The 24846-nt window shown below is 35.6% G+C and overlaps 1 protein-coding gene across 2 annotated transcripts in view; it reads left to right on the plus strand.

The window, feature by feature from the left end:
- HELLS (helicase, lymphoid specific) overlaps nucleotides 1-24343 on the plus strand; it is a 37296-nt gene extending 12953 nt beyond the window's left edge. For both annotated transcript variants that reach the window (XM_032432512.1, XM_032432511.1), the window contains exons 7-22: nucleotides 2359-2400; nucleotides 5221-5445; nucleotides 5796-5978; nucleotides 6872-7015; nucleotides 9341-9537; nucleotides 9733-9829; nucleotides 10125-10286; nucleotides 11816-11955; nucleotides 12043-12181; nucleotides 12810-12893; nucleotides 12975-13094; nucleotides 15127-15243; nucleotides 15545-15704; nucleotides 18052-18148; nucleotides 18229-18305; nucleotides 23471-24343. In XM_032432512.1, the coding sequence (XP_032288403.1) occupies nucleotides 2359-2400; nucleotides 5221-5445; nucleotides 5796-5978; nucleotides 6872-7015; nucleotides 9341-9537; nucleotides 9733-9829; nucleotides 10125-10286; nucleotides 11816-11955; nucleotides 12043-12181; nucleotides 12810-12893; nucleotides 12975-13094; nucleotides 15127-15243; nucleotides 15545-15704; nucleotides 18052-18148; nucleotides 18229-18305; nucleotides 23471-23565 (2079 nt within the window). In that variant the 3' untranslated portion in view covers nucleotides 23566-24343. The remainder of the gene's footprint in view (nucleotides 1-2358; nucleotides 2401-5220; nucleotides 5446-5795; nucleotides 5979-6871; nucleotides 7016-9340; nucleotides 9538-9732; nucleotides 9830-10124; nucleotides 10287-11815; nucleotides 11956-12042; nucleotides 12182-12809; nucleotides 12894-12974; nucleotides 13095-15126; nucleotides 15244-15544; nucleotides 15705-18051; nucleotides 18149-18228; nucleotides 18306-23470) is intronic.
- Nucleotides 24344-24846: the final 503 nt, after the last annotated feature.

The following is a 24846-nucleotide window of genomic DNA, read 5'->3' on the forward strand; positions in this document are numbered from 1 at the left end:
CTTCAAGACCTTATCTTCAGAACTTTGTTCTTATTCCTTGTTGAGGACCTTTAGGGAACTGAAATCATATAGTCATTTTATTTATTTTTTATTTTTTAAATATTTTATTTATTATTTAAGAAATAGTGCGAGAGTACAAGCTGGAGGGAGAGGCAGACTCCCCGCTGAGCAGGGAGCCCGATGCGGGGTTCTATCCCAGGACCCTGGGATCATGACCTGAGCCAGAGGCAGATGCTTAACTGACTGAACCACCCACGTGCCCCCCATATAGTCATTTTTAAAACCAGATCCTTTTTTACCTATTCTCACTTGTTATCTCATAAAATAGAAATTAAAAAGCATGTTTAGTTAGACAAACCTTAAATATCCCTTAGGCATATTTTAATGTTACATTCTTACATTATTATCTACTATATTTTTCTTTAACCTGAAATTCAAACTCTTGAGATCTTCTTAAAGTATAAAATACAAAATTTCACATAATACTTGTCTTTAGTAGGGATGCACTCTGATATTTTCCTTTTTTTTCTTTCATTTAAAAATAATGGTGAGGGCGCCTGGGTGGCTCAGTCATTAAGCATCTGCCTTTGGCTCAGGTCATGATCCCAGGGTCCTGGGATCAAGCCCCGCATCGGATTCCCTGCTTGGCGGAGAGCCTGCTTCTCCCTCTTCCTCTGCTTGCTGCTTCCCCTACTGTGCTCACTCACTGTCTGTCAAATAAATAAATACAATCTTTAAAAAAAATGAATAAATGATGGTTGAGACCCATTTAATTGATCATGGAACATAGCCTACAATTTGAGAAACACTATTATTTAAGTATTATTTAGATTTATTGAAATTCAGCCAGTCGTGCAGTTTGTTTGTTTGTTTTTGTTTTTTTTTAAGATTTTATTTATTTGACAGAGAGACAGCCAGAGAGAGAACACAAAGCAGGGGGAGTGGGAGAGAGAGAAGCAGGCTTCCCATAGAGCAGGGAGCCTGACGCGGGGCTACATCCCAGATGTCCAGAGGCAGGAGAGTTCCTGACAAGTTCAAAAAACTTAAAAATACGTATTTGTTACCAGTTTATATATAAATGAAAAGGTGGTAAAACATGAGGCTATAGAGGTAAGCAGGGTCAGGAGTTTAGTTACAAGGTTTAATTTTTAACAGTACTTCATAGATAGTATTATGTTTGTTTTGCTTCATTCACAAATTGTTTTCCAAAAGGTTCGGCTTAGTCATTGTATTTATTTATTTTTACTTATTTTAAAAGACAGCTCTGCTGTCAGTTTCCTATATCCCTTCAGCCTTAGGGTATGAATATCTATACTTACATAATACTTTACATACACATATGACAACACATGTAAGCGTGTATATGTTTTTCTTAGCCTCTTAACTGATGTGTCCTATCATTCTGTGTATCTTAAATTTAAGATACATTCGAAGTTTCTTGAATGTATCTACCATTTCATCCCCTTTGTCCTCTCTACATGCTATTCTCTGAAACATACCCTAACTTTATCTTTAATGATTATGCCCTGATGATAACTTTTTCAGATAATTTGATATAATACTCTCCTAACTCATCAAGTAGAATTTGGTATTGCTTGTCTTCATACCCTTAGTATCTAGTAGGTACTTCAGAATCAGAACACTTCTACTCTGTATTTGTAATTTATTTGTCTTTGCCTCTTGCTCAAGATTGCAAAATCAGATATCTATCCACAGAAGCCTAAAGTGGGCTAGAGTTGGGACTATAATACATTTGGAAATGAATCCTTAAATACGAGGAGTAGCCACAACTTAGACTCCAGAGGAGGGTTTAGAAAACCTTTTCTATAAAGGGTCAGATAGTTTTTGGCTTTGAATAGTTTAGTGGACAACTACTCAACACAACTTGGTTGGCCATTGTAGCCTGAGAGCAGTCATAAACAAACTAAGCAAATAGGGCTCAACTTTGTCCTAGTTAAACTTTATTTACAGAAACAGGTTGCCAGTTGGAGTTGGTCCACAGGCTATATTTGCCAATCCCTGTTCTAGAGAATTATTGTCATGTGTGAATTTGGACTTAAGTCTCTTCAGATAAGCTTTGGTTTAAAAAACAAACCAAAAAAAAAAAAAAAAACCCTGGAAAATTTAGGAGGAAATACCCCAATTTTTAAGTGTTGCTAACTAATGCAGAGTTTTATAAGACACTGTAACCTTAATTTTGCCTGAGGTCCACCAGTTTGAGCCCTGTATTTTAATTACCTTGAGAGCCTTATCCCCATTTTCCTGGCATGAAGTTAGAACAGAATAAATGCTTGTTGAATAAATAAATGAATGAATGACGTACATTGTTACTTTATTTCTGTTTTCTCAATGTTCTAGGAAATTTTGTCCGTGGCTAAAAAAAATAAAAAGGAGATTGAGGTAAGAGATTTATGAGAGATTAAATGTAGGATCCATATCAGTTTACCTGATCATTAGTTCCTTTAAATCCCCAGTGTACATTTTTTTCTCACCAGTTATTCTGTTTGTTAACCTTAAAAAAAAAAAATTCACTTCTTATCCTATCATATTTCTTCCTCATATATCAACTTAAGGTGTTCTATTGCATGTTCCTTAATGTGTAAATATTAGTTTATGGGTCCTTGGGAGTTTAGCAGTAATGCAAGTGCCTGTAACCATGTGCATTCCACGTGTATATATTCCACAGCTTGTGGAAGCTCTGAGAGATGCCTTAATCTTGTTTCTGACATTAAATATTGTCTTTGGATCTGTTTGGGAAGGCTTGTCACCCCACCCCCATTTTATGTGGAGAGATTGCTTGTTACCTGAGTATTCACTATCCATGTCCCTTCAGGTACAAGATTTCTTAGAGAAGCAGAAACAGTTGTAACACGAAAATGTTCACCAAGGGATATAGAAATTAACTTACCTATCAAAGATTAATAGGCTTTTGGGAAAATTGATGACATGATTATAAAATGGGAGATACTCTGTTTGCCCATCATAATTTTAGCCAGAATTTACATCTTATATAAATGCATTGATTTTTATTTGTTCAGTATAAGGATTAGTTTATGATATAATTATAACTCAACAAAGTTAAATGTAAATCTTTTAAGCATATTTTTTTACAATATATAGTTGCATATTTATTTAAATTTTTTTTAAAGATTTTTTTTATTTGAGAGAGTGCCCATGAGCAGCGGGGGAGGGAGAGACTGGGAAGCAGGCTCCCCACTGAGCAGGCGGTGGGGGGTGGGGCACGGGGGTTCCTTCCCAGGACTCTGGGATCATGACCTGAGCTGAAGGCAGCCACTTAACCTACTGAGCTACCCAAGTGCCCCTTTAGTTGCATTTTTAAAGATAAAGCTTCAGTCTAATTCCCCATGATTTACTATGGAATTTTGACCATTTTATAATATGCAATAAGTAAATGTGTACTATGCTTGTGTTAATTCTGATGAATTTTGATAAATGTATACATTTGTGTAACTACCACCCAAATCAAGATCTAGAATCTTTTCATATGGTAGAAGGATCCCTTAATATCCCTTGCCAGTCATTTCCCCCACCACCAAACCTAGAGGCAATGGCTTTTTGACTTCTGTCACAGACAGTTTTGCCCAATTTTTAACCTTTATCACAGGCTAGTTCATACAAATAAAATCTAAATATGTAGTCTTTTATCTTTTATTTCCTGTTAACTTTTTACTCAACATAGTTAATATTTATTTATATTGTTGAGTTTATTACTAGTTGTTTTTTTTTAATTGCTGAGTAGAATTCCATTGAATGAATATTATAATTTCTTTATCCATTCTCTGGATGGGCATTTGAATGGTTTCCAGTTTGTGACTTATGAATAAGACCGCCATGATAATTTTTGTACAAGTCTGTGTGGACATGTTACCATGTTCTTAGATATATACCTAGGAATAGAATTGCTGGGTCATCCTGTAAATGTATGTTTAACTTTATAAGAAAATTCTTTTTCTGAAGTGAACACACTATTTTAATCTCACCAGCAATGTATAAAAATTTCTGTTGATATTACCAGCATTTCATGTTAGTCTTTTTAATTTTAGCCATTTTACTGAAAGTGAAATGATCTTGTGTGGTTTTATTTTGCATTTTCTTAATTACTAATGATGTAAAGTATATTTTCATGTTCTTAATGGCTGTATGTTTTCTTTTATAAAGTTTCTGTTCACATCTTTTGCCCATTTACTGGCTTACTTGCCCTTTTATTGTTGATATATGAGTTCTTTATATAATGTACAGGTTCTTTGTCAGATTTATGTACTGTATTTTCTTTCAGTTTGTGGCTTGCCTACTCATTTTCTTAATGGTATCTTTTAGTAAGCAGAACTTGTAAGTTTTATAATAGCTCAGTTTATCGCTTTTTTCCCCCCTTTGGTGGTTAGTGCGTTTTTGTCTTGTTTAAGAAATTTTTGCCTATCACAAGGTTATCAAGATACTCTGTTTTCTTCTAAAAGCTTTACAGTTCTGGTTTTACTTTATGATGTTTGTGATGTTCACAAATTTTATGTATGGAATGGTGAAACTTGGGGTTTGTAATTTTCCAGTTGAATATCTAGTTGTGGCATTATTTATGACTTCTCATTTATAAGACTTCCATCTGAACTGACTCAATCCTCATTTTCACATTCTTAAAAAACAGAGTTGTGGATGTCACTAACCAGTAAAATCTGTCATTGGTCATAAGTTGGTAATGAGTGTCATCAGAGATAAGTTCATACTCTTAAGTGTGATGTACGGAGTTCTTAAACTTTATTTACTTTGCCCCTTTTCCTTCAACAGAAGTAATATTTAGATGGAAATAAATGTTTCTTTTTCCTTGAAAGGAAATTTTTTTTTTCATTTCTATTTTTTATAGACATTACCCATTTTCTTTGATTTGGGTGAAAGTATTATTAAGAAAATAGTTTAATAAATTCTTGAGTAGCTCATTTTAAAAGTTTGGATGGGAGGTACAGTTGTAAAGGTCATTTCAGTAGTGTATGCCTGTAATCTGTAAGAGTTATTTTCAGAATTTTTTTTCAATGGCTTTGCATTTGTGGGAGAATGGGGGTAACTATCTCTAAGGTTTTATTCAACAAATGATTTTATTTCTCTATACTTAATGCTTATAGGACTGGGTAAGTTTTGATTACATTTTCTGATAAATAGAGGGTAGCAGCATTATGTATCAAAGTTCTAATTAAGCTTTTTTCTTTACAGAATGAAAGCTCCTCTTCTAATCTCTGTGTAGAAGACCTTCAGAAAAACAAAGATTCAAATAGTATAATTAAAGATAGATTGTCTCAAACGGTTAGGCAGAATACTAAATTCTTTTTTGACCCAGTTCGGAAATGTAATGGACAGCCAGTACCCTTTCAACAACCAAAACACTTCACAGGAGGAGTGATGCGATGGTACCAAGTGGAAGGCATGGAATGGCTCAGGGTAATGAATTCTCAATTTTAATACAAGATACTGGTTCATATCTATATAATAACCTATTAATGTGCTGTAACACAACTTGAGTTGTTCCATCCAAGTTGATTATTAAATGTGAAACTTGGTGTGTAAATACTTATTTTCATATTTATTTGTCTAGACTAATTTTTGGTATTTTATTCAAGACTGCCAGCACTTTTATGGCTTTGATAACCAACTTCCCACAAATGTTACAACCATGAATATGTCAGTCTTATCATAATTATCATCTTTGGGTAAAAAGAAGAAATAAACTATTGCTAATCCAATAGGTGTTTATATCAGAATTTAAATACAGTGTGTATTATTTTGTCTAGATGCTTTGGGAAAATGGAATTAATGGCATTTTAGCAGATGAAATGGGATTGGGAAAGACAGTTCAATGCATTGCTACAATTGCATTGATGATTCAGAGAGGAGTACCTGGACCTTTTCTCGTCTGTGGCCCTTTGTCTACACTTCCTAACTGGATGGCTGAATTCCAGAGATTTACACCAGATGTAAGATATGTTTCCTTTTGTTGGATATGTTATCATTTCTTTTTTTTTTTTTTTTTTTAAAGATTTTATTTATTTATTTGACAGAGAGAGACACAGCGAGAGAGGGAACACAAGCAGGGGGAGTGGGAGAGAGAGAAGCAGGCTTCCCGCAGAGCGGGGAGCCCGATGTGGGGCTCGATCCCAGGACCCTGGGATCATGACCTGAGCCGAAGGCAGACGCTTAACGACTGAGCCACTCAGGCGCCCCTATGTTATCATTTCTAATATTTTATTGCTTTGTTGCCTGAATTGTAGAATTGTTACTGTAATTGTATGGATTTCTGTACTACAGAAACACTACATCTTGAGGGTTGTGTTTTTTGTTTTGTTTTGTTTTAAGTTTATTTAAGTAATCTCTACACCCAGTATGGGGCTTGAACTCATGGCCCCAAGATCAAGAGTTGTGTGCTCCTCTGACTGAGCCATCGAGGCACCCCTACTTGAGTTACTTTTCAAATGTTAGCAAAATCCATGTTAAGTGTATATGGAAGAATAGGTATAAGTAATCTCAGGTATTTGCCAAAAATATCCCTGGATGATTTTCAGTGCATTGGATAATTTCATTCACCTAAGACCGACCTAGGCAGAAATTATTTCTCTTACTATGGTGTTTTTCTTCCATATATATGTGTCATCTTAGCCAAATCCTTGCCTTATACTTGATTTGTTTTTATGGCTTATTCTCTTATAGTAGTAATTTATTAGAGGTGATTAACTCATTTTGCTATTGAAAAATAGAGCTAGGATTAAATTATCTTTTTTTTCCTCCTAAATGATTAATTTTATATTTTCCAAATTGTTGATATTTGCATTTTGTTCTAAAGTTTGTTATAAATCAATATAAAATCTTTTAGATTCCTACTATGTTATATCATGGGACCCAGCAGGAACGTCGAAAATTGGTAAAGAATATTCACAAGCGAAAAGGGACACTGCAGATTCATCCTGTGGTAATTACTTCATTTGAAATAGCCATGAGAGATCGAAATGCATTACAGGTATGATTGGTCTCCATTGAACTCTTTGTAATCCATAAACCACATTTTTCGTATTTCATAGCACATTCTCATCATCTGGTAGCATTTGTTTAATTTTTTTTTCTGATGAAAGCAGTAGATTGTGTTCTGCAGATTCTTTTAGAAACCAAAGGTTTAAATTAACCAGATTGAGAAGGTTGTAGTCTCTAACAAGAAAATTAAAGCAATAGCATCTTGACCTATAGCCATAATATCATTTTAGTGTGTTAAATTCAGCTAGACATAAATCTAATCTGTGAATATGTTACAGAATATGCTTTCTGACATGTGGTTTAAGTATATAGAACTTATCCATTTAATTTTAATTAAATAAGAATAGAATATATGAACACAAGTTATTTTTAGACTGTCTTATGGATATATGGCGTCTCTGTTTTTTGTGTATGTCATAGCTACTTATTTATTAGTGCCCAAGTTATAATACAGTTGGAAAGTTAACCTTTGCTCATTGCCTCTCTCAGTTCATTTTTTGGCATTTGCACTTCTCTATCACTGTTCCACCTATTTCACATATAGTTCTTTACAGCTTTGTTTTCCTTTCTCTGTCTGGTTTATCAAATTTTACTTGTGTGCTGGTGGAAATTGGGAATATGAATTGCAGTTATGTTACTTCTTCACAGTAAAAGTAACATACACTCCTTGTAGAAAAAAAGCATACAGACTTCAAAGCAGTTGTAATTCTGAGAATGCTGCTGCTATATTAAGTATTTTTGTTAGCATATAGATATAATTTATACATTGTGTCTTGAAACTTCAGTTTTCTACTAAATAATATAACATGAAGACCTTTCTGATTATTTTGACCTCCCTACCCTGCCCATATTGGAACAGATAAGCTTTATTGTCAATTCCATTTGCTAGTAGCTAGAATTTTTGTAATTTTCCCTTTCTCTGAACTTAGGATATTATTTTAAGGATCTTCCCTTTGGGGGTGCAGGGCCCCTATTGCTGAGTGGCAGCAGAAGTATCCGTTAACTTACCAGATCATTTTTCAGAACCCTCATTTCTGTTGCATTGAGTTTTCTCTTTGCTTTTACTTACTCATTTATATTTGTTTGGCTTTTTTATGGTAGATGTCTTACAGTGAGAGGTTACTTAGGTTATCTGGTATTACCAGCAAAAGAAGTCCCAAGTTGTTTTTCTTTAAAAAAAAAAGTCATAATATTATGTTAAAAAAGTTTTTTTATTCTGTTATGAATGTATTAAAGTGAAATGCAAAAAATGCCCCATTTCATACTCTTCCCCCCAATTTGCCAATCCTGTTCTCCAAGGATACCTACACTTGCCAGGTTGGTATTTACATTTCCTAGAAATATCCCATATTTCTGTATTTTTAAACAATAAAATAGATGAACTTCAAGCTTGCCTGATTAAGATTTTTTGTTGTTTTTGCTTTTTTTTCCAAGGTATTTTTCTCCTTTGAGATTATAATGCTCCGAGTAAGATTGCAGTTTTGTTGTTTTTGCTTTTTTTTTTAACAAAGTTTTGGAAAATGAGAAAATAATTTTTATGACAACTTACTGAAAGTAAATGAGTGGCTTTCTGTGAAGATAGAAATTACTAAAACTGGCTCCAGAAGAAAGGCAAAGTCTAAACAAATCAGTAATTATGTAAGAAACTGAGAACACCATCAGATTAAAAAGAGTGTCCATTTCAGATGTAGGCCTCAAGAATGAAAATTCTAGTATTTAATGTTTCAGAGCATGTGGAACTAATAAAAGCTTTAGTTCTTTTTTAGGAATCTAGTATAACACTAATCAAAACCTGACAAAGCATTACACAGGGAAACCACAGATTGCCTTTTTTTTTTTTTTAAGATTTATTTTTAGAGAGAGAGAATGAGAGAGAGCACAAGTGGGAGGGGTAGAGGAAGAAGGAAAGAATCTCAAGCGAACCTCATGCTGAGTGCAGAGCCCAGTGTGGGGCTCGATCTCACGACCTGAGCCAAAATCAAGTAGGACACTCAACCGATTGCACCGCCCAGGTGCCCCCAGACTGCTTTGACTAAAGAATGTGAATAGAAAATATTTAAATACATAATAGCAGGTGGACTTTATTAGTTCATAGCCAAGGGAAGTCTATTTTAGGAGCACAAGTATACATCAGTTTTAGGAAATTTATCCTTTTAGTAGATCAGAGGAAAACATGACCATTTCAGTAGGTACAGAAATGCCATTTGATAAAATTGAACATCCATCCCTGATAAAGAAGTTTTATTTTTGAATTGTTTTTAAAAAAAATTGTGAGATTATCATTTTAAAGTTTTTCCCTAAATTCCTTTTCTAGCACTGCTATTGGAAATACTTAATAGTAGATGAAGGACACAGGATTAAGAACATGAAATGCCGTCTAATCAGGGAGTTAAAACGATTCAATGCAGATAACAAACTTCTTTTGACTGGTACTCCCTTGCAAAACAATTTATCAGAACTTTGGTCATTGCTAAACTTTTTGTTGCCAGATGTATTTGATGACTTGAAAAGGTAGGTAAGCCAGTTATTTAACTATTTTCTATATTTTTCTAACCTCAAATCTGTGCTTAGTTAAAATTAATTCCTTTCTTCTAGGTAGTTGGATTAAAATGATAGCTTTTTGGCAAGTTCTTCGTGATATATATATATGTTAATATAATTGATTTATGTGATAGGTTAACTTGTAATCATTTTTTTCTCTTACAGCTTTGAATCTTGGTTTGATATCACTAGTCTTTCTGAAACTGCTGAAGATATTATTGCTAAAGAAAGAGAACAGAATGTATTGCATATGCTGCACCAGGTTGTGACTTTGTCTTAATTCTGCTCACTGTGGACTCCTAGAATAAAAAAGGAACCCCATAAATTACCTGTTCAACCCTTTGTAGTAGATTTTGAAAAAGTGACCTCTGGGGGTGGGGGAAGAGCAAGGGAATAAGTTAAATCTGAGGGAGTGGGGGTCTTCATTTTTTAAGACTTCATAGTATTTATAAAGGAAAAAAGAGAAAGAAGGGATAAAGAGGTATGTGGAGAGAGTATTGCCTAAAAGCATACGAATGCTTAATATTCACATACATTTATTCATGTTTAAATTTTAGATTCTAACACCTTTCTTACTGAGAAGACTAAAATCTGATGTTACTCTTGAAGTTCCTCCTAAACGAGAAGTAGTTGTTTATGCACCGCTTTCAAAGAAACAAGAGATCTTTTATACAGCCATTGTGAACCGTACAATTGCAAACATGTTTGGATGCAGTGAGGTAGAGTGTGGATTTGACATAAACTGTAAATGACAGTTGATGTTGGAAATTTCATGGTTAATTTCAATCTTAGAGGTTATCACCTCTTTTTAGGACTTGTCGAGGGTGAATTTCTAACTAGAGTAGAAGGCAGTAAAAGTTGTCTCGTAGTAATTCTGTGATCCTACTAAAATTCAGGTGATGGCTCATGCATTAATTGCTTTATAGTTATCTGGAATGTTTGTTAAAATTTTTTATTCCTGTTCCAGATTAACCCAAATCATGCTGTGTGGGAATGGACTTGGAAATACATTTGAACAAGCACACACTATATACCAGTTTCCCAGCTAGACCAATCCCACCCGCCCCCCACACACAATCCCTTTCTAGGTTATTGATCTCCAAAAAATGTAGAATACCTTATTTGAAAGAAATAGCTTCTTTATTCACCCACCATATTACATTAAAATGTGGAATTTTTTTTTTTTTTTTTTAAAGATTTATTTATTTGAGAGAGAGAGATTACAGTGGGGGGGGGGGGTGCGGTGGGCAGAGGGAGAGGGAGAAGCAGGCTCCCAGCCGAGCAGGGAGCCTGATGCGGGGCTCGATCCCAGGACCCTGGGATCACGACCTGAGCCGAAGGCAGACGCTTAACCGACTGAGCCACCCAGGTGCCCCTAAAATGTGGAATTATTAAAGTGGAATGTGATTATCTTAAAACTAAAGATTAGGAGACCCTTAAATTTTGTTTAAATGTCCAGATTTTTTACTGTATGCCATGTATCTATTTTTCAAAACATGGTTCTATACATTTCTGTTTTGTGCAACCATTAGACTGTTCCACAATTTTTATTTTTATTTTTATTTTTTTTAAGATTTTATTTATTTATTTGACAGACAGAGACACAGTGAGAGAGGGAACACAAGCAGGGGGAGTGGGAGAGGGAGAAGCAGGCTTCCCACTGAGCAGAGAGCCCGATGCGGGGCTCGATCCCAGGACCCCGGGATCTTGACCTGAGCCGAAGGCAGACGCTTAACAACTGAGCCACCCAGGCGCCCCTGTTCCACAATTTTTATTATAATTAAAGAGAGGATCTGGCTTTTTAGCTATTAGAAATTTATAATCGTTGCTTATTTTGAGGAGTTTCATTGCAGTGTTACACCAATCGAAAGAAATAGTCTCTAATGCAGATATGTGGAGCCCCTTAATTTAACCCTAAGTTATTAAATTCTTTTATATAAGTTCAGAACTGTTCTATCCATCCTTAATTTTTTCCACTGAGATATGGAGGCATTTACTCTAATTCTATAATATTGTCATAAGCATTAAAATAAATTTCATATGCCCCCATATGCACTTGGCCAAAGTTTATGGATCCTTCGTTTTGTGCCTTTGGAAATCCCTAAACTTGATGATGAAAGACAAAATTATTTTTTTCTTTGTATCTTAAAACATTTGCACATGAAAATATTACAATCCACTTTATGTATTTAGAATTTAAGGGTATAGCTTCTTAAACATATATTTCTTTTTAATTGTTCACTTTTAGAAAGAAACCGTCGAGCTAAGTCCCACTGGACGACCAAGACGGCGAACTAGAAAGTCAATAAATTACAGCAAAATAGATGATTTCCCTAATGAATTGGAAAAATTGATCAGTCAAATGCAGCCAGAAGTAGACCGAGAAAGGTGTGAGTTTAAAATAAATTTAAGTATCTTTTAAACCATGATACTTTTTGTATTTCTCACATTCATGGATTATATGTTTTTTGGTAGAGCTGTTGTGGAAACAAATATCCCTATAGAATCTGAGGTTAATCTGAAGCTGCAGAATATAATGATGCTCCTTCGTAAGTGCTGTAATCATCCATATTTGATTGAGTACCCTATAGACCCGGTCACACAAGAGTTTAAGGTGAATACCATTTAATAATGTACTGTTTTGATATCTGTAACTATTCCTCCCTCCCTCCCATTCCCTCCCTCCCCCCTCCTTTCTTCCGCCCCCCCAATAAATAAATCTTGAAAAAAAAGAATAAACTTCAACATCTGTGCAGTAAGTTTAAGCTTAAAGTTGTCTTATAAAGCCTTTGGGAGAGGAGTGGGGAGGATAGTTCAAGGTTGGACTTAAATTAATTTTTGTTTTTTGTGAAGTCATTCGCTTTATTTATTTTTTGAGAGAGAGCGTGTGTGGACTCAGTGGGGGGGGAGGGGCAGAAGGGGAGAGAATCTTAAGCAAGCTCTATGCTCAGTGTGGAGCCCTATGTGGGGCTTGATCTCATGACCTGAGCTAAAATCAAGAGTGGGGCGCTTAGCCTACTGAGCCACTCAGGTGCCCCCATTTTAAATACCAGAGTATGTCTTTCCTTGAGAAAAAACTGTCTTCTGATTTAAAAAAATCAAATGATAAGGGCAGTTTTTTTTAATTTAAAGTTTTATGGGAACTTATTGAAAATGAGCTATTTACATAGATTTTATTTTGACAAAAACAGATTATTGGTAATTATTATGACTATTTTTTCTGTTCTTTGCCTGCTTTTAAGATTGATGAAGAATTGGTAACAAATTCTGGGAAATTCTTAATTTTGGATCGAATGCTGCCAGAACTAAAAGCCAGAGGTCACAAGGTGGTACTTTTGACTGGGATTTGGGTTATTTAATTACTTCCTATTAATTGGTATAGATACTAAGATATATTTAAATTTCAGGTGCTGCTTTTTTCACAAATGACAAGAATGTTGGACATTTTGATGGATTATTGCCACTTTAGAAATTTCAACTTTAGCAGGCTTGATGGATCCATGTCTTACTCAGAGAGAGAAAAAAATGTAAGACTACTTACGTCATACATACCAAATTCTCTTTTGTAACTATCTTGATTTCTAAAGTAATATAGTAGAACCACAAATTGATAGACTAAAAACCTTATAGCAGGATGAAAAGCATAAGCATTATTTAGTATTAGTAAGTCTTAATGTTTCTTAAATTATGTATGTTTTCTGGTCCAACTTGACTTAATAATATCCTACTTCACTACCACTGTAAGAATATTGAGATAACAAGACCTTCTTTTCTCCTGATTTTGGCTGTTCCCTCTACCCCAACATTTCACTGAAAATATAAAATCTGAGCAACTGAAAGAATTTTACAGGAACACCTATAAATCCGAAAACCTGCCGTTAAGCTTATACTATTCCTTTTTGTCATATGCTTGTGATATAGAATCAGTCCATTTCTGTATCTATTTAACATTTTATCTTTTGGGGGGCATTTCTAAATAAATTATAGAAAATAATTCCCTTCTACTATTTCAGCATATTTTGTCTTTTTGGGTAAACTTTACATATCCTGAAGTGAATAAAGTCAAGCATACATTTTCTGAGTTTTGATGAATGCAAACTTAACAGTAGCTCAGCAAGTTGTCTCATGCCCGCTCTCAGGCAACCCAGTTTTCCTACCTACCCCATCCACTGGGAAACCACTTGGGGTTTTTGTTGTTGTTGTTCTGGTCACTATTTTTTAAGAGAGGATGGTCTAGACTTTTTTTTTTTTTAATAATACTAGATATTCTTCCTTAAACTTCCCTTGTGATGTGTGAGTTTTCTTTTTTAACAAAAATATCCTTTTTTTTTTTAAAGATTTTATTTATTTGTTTGAGAGAGACACAGCGAGAGAGGAAACACAAGCAGGGGGAGTGGGAGAGGGAGAAACAGGCTTCCCGCCGAGCAGGGAGCCTGATGTGGGGCTTGATCCCAGGACCCTGGGACCATGACCTGAGCCAAAGGCAGATGCTTAACAACTGAGCCACCCAGGTGCTCCCAAAAATATCCTTTTTTTTTTTTTTAAGATTCTATTTATTTGAGAAAGAGAGAGCACAAGCAGGGGGAGCAGCAGAGGGGTGGGGAAGAAGCAGGCTCCTGCAGAGCAGGGAGCCTGATGTGGGGCTCCATCCCAGGACTCTGGGATCATGACCTGAGCTGAAGGCAGACACTTAACTGACTGACCCACCCAGGCGCCCCAACAAAAATATCCTTAATAAAAGAAGGGCTTGGAAAACAAATGAAGTTAACATAAGCAGATGTTTTATATGTTAACATAATTGCTTTCTAGACCTAAATGATTGATTCGGTCTCCTGTGGATACACCTTCTAATTGCTATAATTAAAAACAATTTCCCTCCTCAGTTCTTTTGGCTAAAGTTAGTTGTCTTTATTTCTAATGCTCATAGCTATGATTTATTACAGTGAAAGGATACAGATGAAAAGCAGCAAAAAGAAAAGTCACATAGGGTGAAGTCTAGGTGAAACTAGGTGTATATTTTCAGTGGGGTCACACAGAGAACACTTAATTCTCTCAGCAGCAATTTGTAACTGTACATGTGAAGTAAGCCAGGGAAGCTCATCTGAGTCTTGCTGTCCATAGTTTTCATTGAGGGTTAGTCACATAGGCATGATGTATCTGTGTGACTGGCCTGAGCTACCCGGTCTCAAGCCCCTCTGAAGACCAGGTTTACTGTCTTAACCTGCGCAGTACGTAATGCTGAACGATTTTTATTTCGTGGGAGGGGAGACTTTGATAACTTTCTCTTTTCAGCAAATTGGTCTTTTTCAACTTGCATGACTTCTGGGGTTTTCAGTATTTATTTACTCCACATTGAAAGTCCTGTAGATACTGAAGAATTCATATCTAGTTTCAAGAATGCTGACTTATTCTATCCCTTGGCATTGCCCTCCCCACTCCTTTGTTATAAACACATGGTTATAAGATGGTTGGTCCACATGCAACATCATATCCACATTCTAGGCAGTAACAGTTGCTTTCTTAATTCCTTGAGTTTACCTTTTTTTTTTTTGCTTTTAGATGCACAGCTTCAACACAGATCCGGATGTGTTTATCTTCTTAGTAAGTACACGAGCTGGTGGCCTGGGCATTAATTTGACTGCAGCAGATACAGTTATCATTTATGATAGTGATTGGGTAAGTTGGAAATTTAGCAATATGCTGTTATATTTCCACTCTGAATTTTTGATTTTTCATTGTATGCTTTGCAGTTTTATTTATCTATTTAGAAAAGGTATCCCATCTTAAGACAAAAATCATTATCAAGTGCGCTGTGTGTAAAATCTTGAACATGTTTTATCATTGAAACCATTCTAGATAGCTAAAATGAGTTAAGACACTTTAAAAGATTCTGATTGGATCATGCATTTAACTTCAGTAGGAGTTTAAATAACCTTAACGTTAAACTGTTAAATGTTATTTTTCTTTTCACTTTAAGAATCCCCAGTCTGATCTTCAGGCCCAGGATAGATGTCATAGAATTGGTCAGACAAAGCCAGTTGTTGTATATCGTCTTGTAACAGGAAATACTATCGATCAGAAAATTGTGGAAAGAGCAGCTGCTAAAAGAAAACTGGAAAAGTTGATCATCCACAAAAGTAAATAATACTTCTTAGTACTTTTCTTTTTTCATTTGTCATTTACTGTGAGATTTCATTACTGTTATTTTCTTATAAAAGAAATTGGTACAACTTACCTGGTGTAGGATTTAAATAGGCAGTGGGGAGGGGTGCCTAAGTGGGTCAGTCGGGTGAGTGTCCAATTCTAGATCTCAGCTCAGATCTTGATCTCAGGGTCGTGAAGTCAAGCCCCATGTTTGGCTACATGTTGGGCATGAAGTCTACTTAAAAAAATAGGCAGTGGGGAATTTGCTGTTGTAAAGACCTAAACTAGAGGTTGGTGTGACAACAAAGGAAAAACATTACTGTCTAGATGAGGAGCAGAGGGGCAAAGAAAACTCTCCAGGACACTTTCAAAGTATCATATCCTCAACTCTGTCATGGGGATTTGGCACGATGTTAATGCTTATTCTTGATAAGAGAATGCCTGCCAAAAGGCTTTAAGAAAAAACCTCAAGCCGCTTCTTACTAGTCCAGTATATTAAGTATTAGAATAGTAAAGATAATGTTGAAGTAGCGCTACTAAAAAAAAATCTGTTTAGTTAAACTCATTATTTCAAAAAATATTTGGCTCTACAGAACGTACTTTTCATCATTTCAAACCTAGTATTTTTAAAATACAGTGTGTTTTTTTTAAGGGAGGGAGAGAGGGTTGTGGGGTCAAAGGGAGAGGGAGAGAGAACAGGCTCCACACCCAGCATGGGGCCCAGTGTGGGGCTCAATCTCACGACCTTGGGATCATGACCTGAGCTGAAATCAAGAGTGGGATGCTTAACCGGCTGAGCCACCTAAGCACAAATACAGTGTTTTTTAAACTGGAAGAGATTCTGAGAGGTAGGGGAAGTAAAGTAAGTGAGACATTGGTGTTTTATATTTTGTTCCCTAAGATTATTCGGAGAAGTTCTACTTCTGTTTGTTCAAAATAAAATTCTATTTGGTAAATTGGCTTCGTGGCTACCTTAACAAAAGTTGAAAACATCTAAGTTTTGAAGCCTAGAGAAAGGGGAATATGATAATGTTGAAAATCACTATCAATTTGCTTTTTTTTTTTTTTAAGATTTTATTTATTTATTTGACAGAGAGAGAGCGAGAGAGGGAACACAAGCAGGGGGAGTGGGAGAGGGAGAAGCAGGCTTCCCACGGAGCAGGGAGCCCGATGCTGGGCTCGATCCCAGGACCCTGGGATCATGACCTGAGCCGAAGGCAGATGCTTAACAACTGAGCCACCCAGGCACCCCAACTCTCAATTTGTTTTATGCTACTTTTCTGCCTGCTCTCTACTTGAAAATACTTTCTCCAGTGTATCTGATTTTGAGGGAAATATGGGTTAGGTTTTAGAAATCTGTAATTTGCCTTGATTGAACATTCAGACTGTAGTTGGAATTTACACTGGAGGAAAAAGGAACTTTTCTTTTTCTTTTCTTTTTTTTTTAATTATATAAAAAGAACTTTTCTAATAAGATTTTGTGCAAATTAAAAAATTTTCACCTGTTCTGCTTTAGGAATTTGAATGATGAAATATATTTTCTTGAATGTAATTTAAATTCAGTAAAATGTATGTCTAGTTTTATTTTCCCAAGTCTGTTTTCAGTATTTTGAAAAATTAATATCAAAGAACAATTTGAAAGGAATTTTTAAAATACTGACAGAGTGTTTTATTGAGGTAATATACATATAGTAAAATACCCAGATCTTAAATGTACAGATTGATGAATTTTGACAAATGTATACACTCCGGTAACTATCCTCCGGATCAAGGTAACAAACCTGTCCTTCATCCAAAAGCATTTCCTTGTGCACCAGTCATTTTCCATATTCCCTTGTCCCTCAGTAGAAGGCACCACTGTTCCAGTTTCTGACACACACTCCTTTTTCCTTTAACTTCATATATGGATTCATTTGTATATATGTAGCTACTTTTCTTCAGCATAATATATTGAGATTCGTTTATGTTTGTGTTTTAGAAGTTAATAGTTTATGTATCTATTGTTTAGTTGGTTGACATTTAAATTGTTTTCCAGATTTTGGTTTTTATGAATAAGCTGCTCTTGTTCAAGTGTTTGTGGACGTATGCCTTTGTTTGTTCTTGGTCTTTCCGTGGGTGTATGTTTACCTCTAGGAAACTGCTAACCTTTTCCCCAGGTGGACATACCATTTTATACTTCTACCAATGAAGTAGGAGAGTTGTGGTTGCTTTTCTTCCTTATCAACACTTGACTTTGCCTGTTCTTTTTAACATAAGCCATTCTGATTGGTTTGTAATGTAGTATATTTTGGTTTTAAAAGTAATTGTCAGTGTTTTGAATTTCTTGAAAATTTTTTCTAGATCATTTCAAAGGTGGTCAGTCTGGATTAAATCAATCTAAGAACTTCTTAGACCCTAAGGAATTAATGGAATTATTAAAAGCTAGAGATTATGAAAGGTAAGGCTTTTTAATTTTAGAAAAATGTAATTCACAGTTTTGATTTCTCATATGGACTTGAATATTTTGTTTTCTTATAGGGAAGTAAAAGGATCAAGAGAGAAGGTCATTAGTGATAAAGATCTGGAGTTGTTGTTAGATCGAAGTGACCTTATTGGCAAGTATCCTGCTTTTACTTCCTTTAACGGAAACTGAAACAGACTTGTAAAAAGAGAGAATAGTAATACTTATGTACCCCTATATGTAATTCATTCAGCCACTAGTCCACAGCATTTAACCAATCTTTTTTCATTGTGATTCTCTTATCAGAATCTTAAAATCATGAGATTTTACCCATCTTTTACTCAGGCATCTTTTACTGAGAAGAACGTGTCTTTAAACATAGTCACTGTGTCATTACATTATTACATTTAAGAAAATTGGCACTAAAACTTTGATACCATCTAGCTAGGCCATATCGAGATTTCTCCAGTGGTCTCAAATCTTTACAGTTAGAATCAGGTTCCAAATTTCATTGGTGGCTTTGTCTCTTTTCTTCTGTAACACCCTCCTCACTTTTGTTTTTCCAAGTCATTGACAAAAACTGGATTATTTGCCCTATGCAATGACCTACATTCTGGAATTGGCTGATTATTATTATTTTTTACCCCTCTTGTGTTGTCCTTTGATTTGTTCCTCATTCTACTTATTTTCTGAAAAGTGTAAATAGCTGTGTACATAGCTGTACGGGCTTAGTTAGATCCAGGTTCCATTTCTTAGAAATACTTTGTTCATTCTCTTTTTGAGAAAAGCACTTGTTAGCATTTAATGAGGCTCCTTCCATGTGGCTTCAAGCTACCAGGACACAGCTCCCACCTTCCAGCCCCCCACCCAACACACCATTAATCTTCTCAGCCGTTCTGTTAAAGAATTTGGCCTTCTCTGATGGCAGGCTGCTTTGGGAGCGTTACCTTTCCCAGAATCTTGTAGTCTGATTGCATTTCATCAATGATACGATCAGCTCCAATCTTGTTTTTGGCAGCATTTACCAGTGTCTGCTTACTAACCAAGGTCCACAGTTTATCAAGGTTGGCAGATGTGCGAAACCTCTGATTCCTGTTCCAGCGGTAATGGGCCATACCAACTTTCCCAAAGTAATCTGGGTAGATGGTTGTTGAAGTTGATCACCTTGGTTCCTGGGTGCTTCTGGTGTTTGCCAGTGTGGCCATGGTTCACGTGATCCTGACATTTCCATGTCTTCCTTAGTCTGGATGGTATGTCAGCAGCCAAGACAAAAGAGCTGTTGTCAGAGTTTAAATCCTACCAGGCAGCACATATATCTGAGTTTATTTTTAGTGAGCTAAGATTGGTCGGCTGATTCAGGCTGATCTTATAAAGTTTTCTGTCCTTCTATTTGACTTGATGGTTTTAGTATCCATTGATGATGATTGTTTAGAACCATTATTTCCTTAAGGATTGCAAAATGGTGATTTTCTTGTCTTGTTATTCCTTTATTAGCTAGAATTAGTTTATTAAGAACTTTTCCGTATCACTTCTTTGGTTATTCTGTACAGGAGACTGTACAGCTGAAGCAGGATAAATTGCTCAGTCTTTATTTTTTTTTTTTAAGATTTTATTTATTCATTTGACAGAGACACAGAGAGGGAACACAAGCAGGGGGAGTGGGAGAGGGAGAAGCAGGCTCCCCGCGGAGCAGGGAGCCCGATGCGGGGCTCGATCCCAGGACCCTGGGACCATGACCTGAGCTGAAGGCAGACGCTTAACGACTGAGCCACCCAGGCGCCCCTATTTATCAGTCTTTAGAATAATGAATGGATGTCTACAATGGCAACCATAAATTATCTTGAAAACAAATATAATAAATATTTAAAATTCATCATTTCCTAGTTATATTATTAACGTACTACTAGTATCTATGCTCTTGATTGTGTCTATTGTATCTGTATAGTGGAAATACTGCATAATGCTGTACTGCTGCGCATCTTTTCCCAATCCTACTTCAATACTGTTATGTTGGTACCATGGAGATAGGGAAAAACTACAAGTCAGGGCCTTTTGGTGGGGCAGGGCATCAGGGGAGTCAGTCGTTAAACATTAACGAGCACATCACTGGATTTAATTTCCTGATGTCTTCAATTTCGTTTCAAATACCTCTTTTTAAAATTGTGCTCTTTGTCTTCTTTTCATTGAGTTGAGAGAAGTCTTTGTATATTTGAGATATAAGTCCTTTATCTGATACATGTTCTGCGAATATTTTCTCATAGTCTGTGGCTTAGTTTGCATGTTCTTTTTTCTTTTTTTTCTTTTTTAACTATACGCCCAGTGTGGGGCTCGAATTCATGACCCTGAGATCAAAAGTCACATACTCTACCTTCTGAGCCAGCCAGGCACCCTCTGTCTTTCACTTTTGTTAATTAGTGTCTTTTGAAGGTCAGAAATTTTTAATTTTGATGAAGTCCAGTTTATCTTTTTTTGTTACCACTCATGATTTTGGTGTCATGTCTAAGTAATCTTTGCCTAATGAAGGTCATGGTGTTTTCTTTGAAGAATTACAGTTTTAGTTCTTGCATATGAGTTAATTTTTCTGTAGAGTATGAGGTAAAGGTCTAAATTCTTTTGTGCATATTGTTACGGTGTTGTCCCAGCACCATTTGTTGAAAAGATTATTCTTTCCCCATTGAATTGCCTTGGCAATGTTAATTGAAAGTCAGTTGATCATAAATGTAATAGTTTATTTCTGTACTCTCAATTCTGGCCCCTTTATCTGTTTGTCAATCCTGTGTCACTTTCACACTGTCTTGATTATTAACAGTTCTGTGGTCAGTTTTGAAATTGTGAGGAGCGAATCCAATTCTGTTCTATTTCAAAATAAGTTTTAGCTATTCTGGGTTCTTTTTTTTTTTTTTTAATTTTACTTACTTTTTTGACAGAGAGAGCACAAGCAGAGGAAGAAGCAGGCTCCCCCACAGAGCAGGGAGCCCGATGCGGGGCTCAATCCCAGGACCCTGGGATCATGACCTGAGCTGAAGGCAGACGCCCAACCAACTGAGCAACCCAGGCGCCCATATTCTGGGTTATTTGCATGTTTATTTTAGTTTTCAAATAGTTCACGAAAATGAGAAAGATAAAGCCCTATGGCCAAATCTTAAATATATTATTAAATAAAAATCAGTTATATAGGGGTGCCCAGCTGGTTCAGTCTGGAGTGTGCAGCTCTTGATCTTGGGGTTGTAGATTCAAGCCACACATTAGGTGTAGAGATTACTTAAAAAAATAAAAATCTTAAAATAAAAAAAATCAGTTGTATAGAAGGTATGCAACGATAATGTAATATCTGAAAATATTTGCATTAACTGAATAAAGGAGAACTAGATACGGAAAACCCACTTGAGATAACGTCATAATCACCTCATATTTCTTTAACTAGACATGGAAAAGAATGTTGTTAATCTGGTAAAATGCATCCATCCAGTAAATTACTAAAATCAAGAGCATTCAAGGATAACAGGTCTCACTCCCACTGTACAGCACACAACATTGCACAATTTACAAGGAATTCCTAACACTGTAAAATAATAAAAGTAGGTTTAGGGGAGTAGTACTTAGTTTTAGTATAATTTTTGCAGGTGATATAATCATCTCCACAGAAAGTTAAGGGAATTTAGAAGTTTTTAGAATAGAATTAAAGAAGGTTGCTATTAATTAATAGTATGCGTATCAGCAATAATTATTTTGAAAATAAGATGCTTCCAATAGCTACAAAACTAAAATGCCTAGGATTTAATGTAACAATTTCTTTAAGGCCATTATGGGCAAAATTATGAAACATAGGACTGAATAAATGTACATATTTAACTGTATTCATGGATGTCATGTGTAATATGTACATGTTAAAATATAAGTTCTTGCCCAACTTAACCTATATTTCTTATATTACTTTCTTTTTTTTAAGATTTTATTTATTCATTTGACAGAGAGACAGCAAGAGAGGGAACACAAGCGGGGAGTGGGAGGGGGAGAAGCAGGCTTCCCTCTGAGCAGGGAGCCGGATGTGGGACTCGATCCCAGGACCCTGGGATCATGACCCGAGCCAAAGGCAGACACTTAATGACTGAGCTACCCAGGCGCTCCTCTTATATGACTTTCTAATTAAAACCCCAATATGACTCTTTAAAGAACTATGACAGGCAGTTTTAAAAATTTATATGGAAGAGTAAAGGGCCAAGAGCCAAGACAGTTTTCAAGAACAACAGAATATTCCATACCGTGTATTAAGACGCAATTTAAAGGTCACGATAATCAAGGCTAGAATTAGCATATGATAAGATAAATGAACCAGTGGTTTGGCAAATTCAGAAAGCCAACCAAACTTGTGTGGAAAATCAGTAAATGACAGAAATGGCAATTCAAACTAGAGGGGGAATTCTTGTTATTCAAATACATGATGCTGGGACATTTCTAATCAACAGCTGGGAGACCTCATATACTCAGTAACAAATTCTAGATAGATTAATTGGTCAAAACCTAAATATTAAAAGCAAAACTTTTTAAACATAGGAATATATATGTATGATTTTTAGAACAGCAAAAGAATTCTTAAGGTACAAAATTAAATGAATAGATCGATAGATTTTATTACATTAAAGACTTGTATAAAAACAGATGATACCATGAACAGAGATTAGAGACAAACCACAGAAATATGTGCAACACATAACAGAAAGTGTTTATTACATACACATAACTAAAAAGTCAGCAAGAAAAATGGACAACTTGAGCAGGCAGTTACCAGTAAAGAAGTGGCCAGTTAACAAAGATGCTTCAACATCCAAAGAAATTGGAGTAATGCCATTCAAAACCAGTAGAGATTTCATTCCATAGCTATCATTGACAAAAATGTAAAAGACCACATATTAGCGGTGAGGGGTGTGTATGAAGATAAAGTTTCATGGTATCTTGCTTCCCAGCTTTTAAACTAACCATGATTGGGCTTTTTATTTTTTTTAACATCTCAGAATGTAATTTCAAATTGGTGCTCTATACCTGTGTATCTTAAATTCAGCAGAAGTGATTTTGATTAGCAAACTAATATTTGTCTGTTTCTTAGAGGCCGGTTTTCATTGTAATAAGAGGAGTATACTTTACTTTCTTACTTTTGCTATGTTGAATATTGATTAAGGAATAAAGTGTCCCACACTTCTGTGGGTTTTTAAGCTTTGGACAGATGACTCTATAACAACATATTGGACATCTTTAAGATTCCTTTTTATGTTTGTATAATTTTTTTAAAAATAAATATTTGTTTATATATTTTTCTCTTAGATCAAATGAATGCCTCAGGACCAATTAAAGAGAAGATGGGGATTTTCAAGATACTAGAAAATTCAGAGGATTCCAGTCCTGAATGTGTGTTTTAAAGTGGAGCTAAAGACTGTCTTTTAAAAGTTCTTGTTTACGTCTAGTGATTTACCTGTATTGGTTTTAAAATTCAGATTATCCACTTTTTTGATTCTATCAGTTTACATAATGAAACTTGTACCGTTGCATAATTAATATATGATAATTTTCTGAGCCTTATAAGAACAAAGAAGTATTCGTAGTAAGTTTAGATTTTCCGTTAGTTTCTCAGGCTCGGTGATACTCTTGGGTACAGGCTGATGTGCACTTAACCACGGCCAGATTTATACGGTCTTCCTGTGGAAGTTTATGTCTTTCTCCCCCCTTTTAGCAGTGCAGTTCATGGGTTTGGGGTACTTCAGTTATGGAGTAGGCTTTGATGGGGGAAAGATTAGGATTATGCTTTCTCTTGTTTAAATAAGAAATTGTTTGATTTTAAGGTCTATTTCTATAAAATAGTTTACCAAATAAATGTTTGTTATAAGATGTTCTCATCAAATTATTTTTTCAGAAAAATAATGGCTCAGGTGAAATAATAACGAAAGTCTTGACTGGCATTGTGATTCAACATTATGTTGACTTGATTTTATTTGTTAGTACTCTACACATGTATCATATAAAGATTTCAACTGGACAGTGGGTAATTCAGAGCAGACTTTTGAAAACTGTAGGGTCTTGACAAAAGACCAGAAATTGGAAGTGGTAGTATATCATGCAAAACAAGGGTAGAACAAGAAAGAAGAGACCTTGAAAATGTATAGTAGGAGGGGTAAATAGTATTGAGAGAGGAAAATAGGATGTAGGAATGTAAGATAAAATTCAGGGGCGCTTGGGTGGCTTAGTCGTTAAGCATCTGCCTTCAGCTTGGGTCATGATCCCAGGGTCTTGGCATCGAGCCCCACATCGGGCTGTCTGCTCAGCGGGAAGCCTGATTCTCCCACTCCCCCTGCTTATGTTCCCTCTCTCTCGCTGTGTCTCTCTCTGTCAAATAAAGAAATAAAAAAAATTTTTAAATAAAATAAAATTCATATTATATGATAGAGGAACATAAAGGGCAAAATAGGAATAATTTGGGCCCTGTATATATATCAGACTGTGAGGAAGAGAGTTCCTTTTTTTTTTGTTTTTAAAGATTTTATTTATTTGAGAGAGAGAATGAGATAGAGCGAGCATGAGAGGGGGGAGGATCAGAGCTCGGAGAAGCAAACTCCCTGCTGAGCAGGCAGCCCGATGCAGGACTCAATCCCAGGACTCCAGGATCATGACCTGAGCCGAAGGCAGTCGCTCAACCAACTGAGCCA

This window comes from Phoca vitulina, unplaced genomic scaffold (genome assembly GCF_004348235.1).
Source record: "Phoca vitulina isolate PV1807 unplaced genomic scaffold, GSC_HSeal_1.0 scaffold48, whole genome shotgun sequence".
NCBI lineage: Eukaryota > Metazoa > Chordata > Mammalia > Carnivora > Phocidae > Phoca > Phoca vitulina.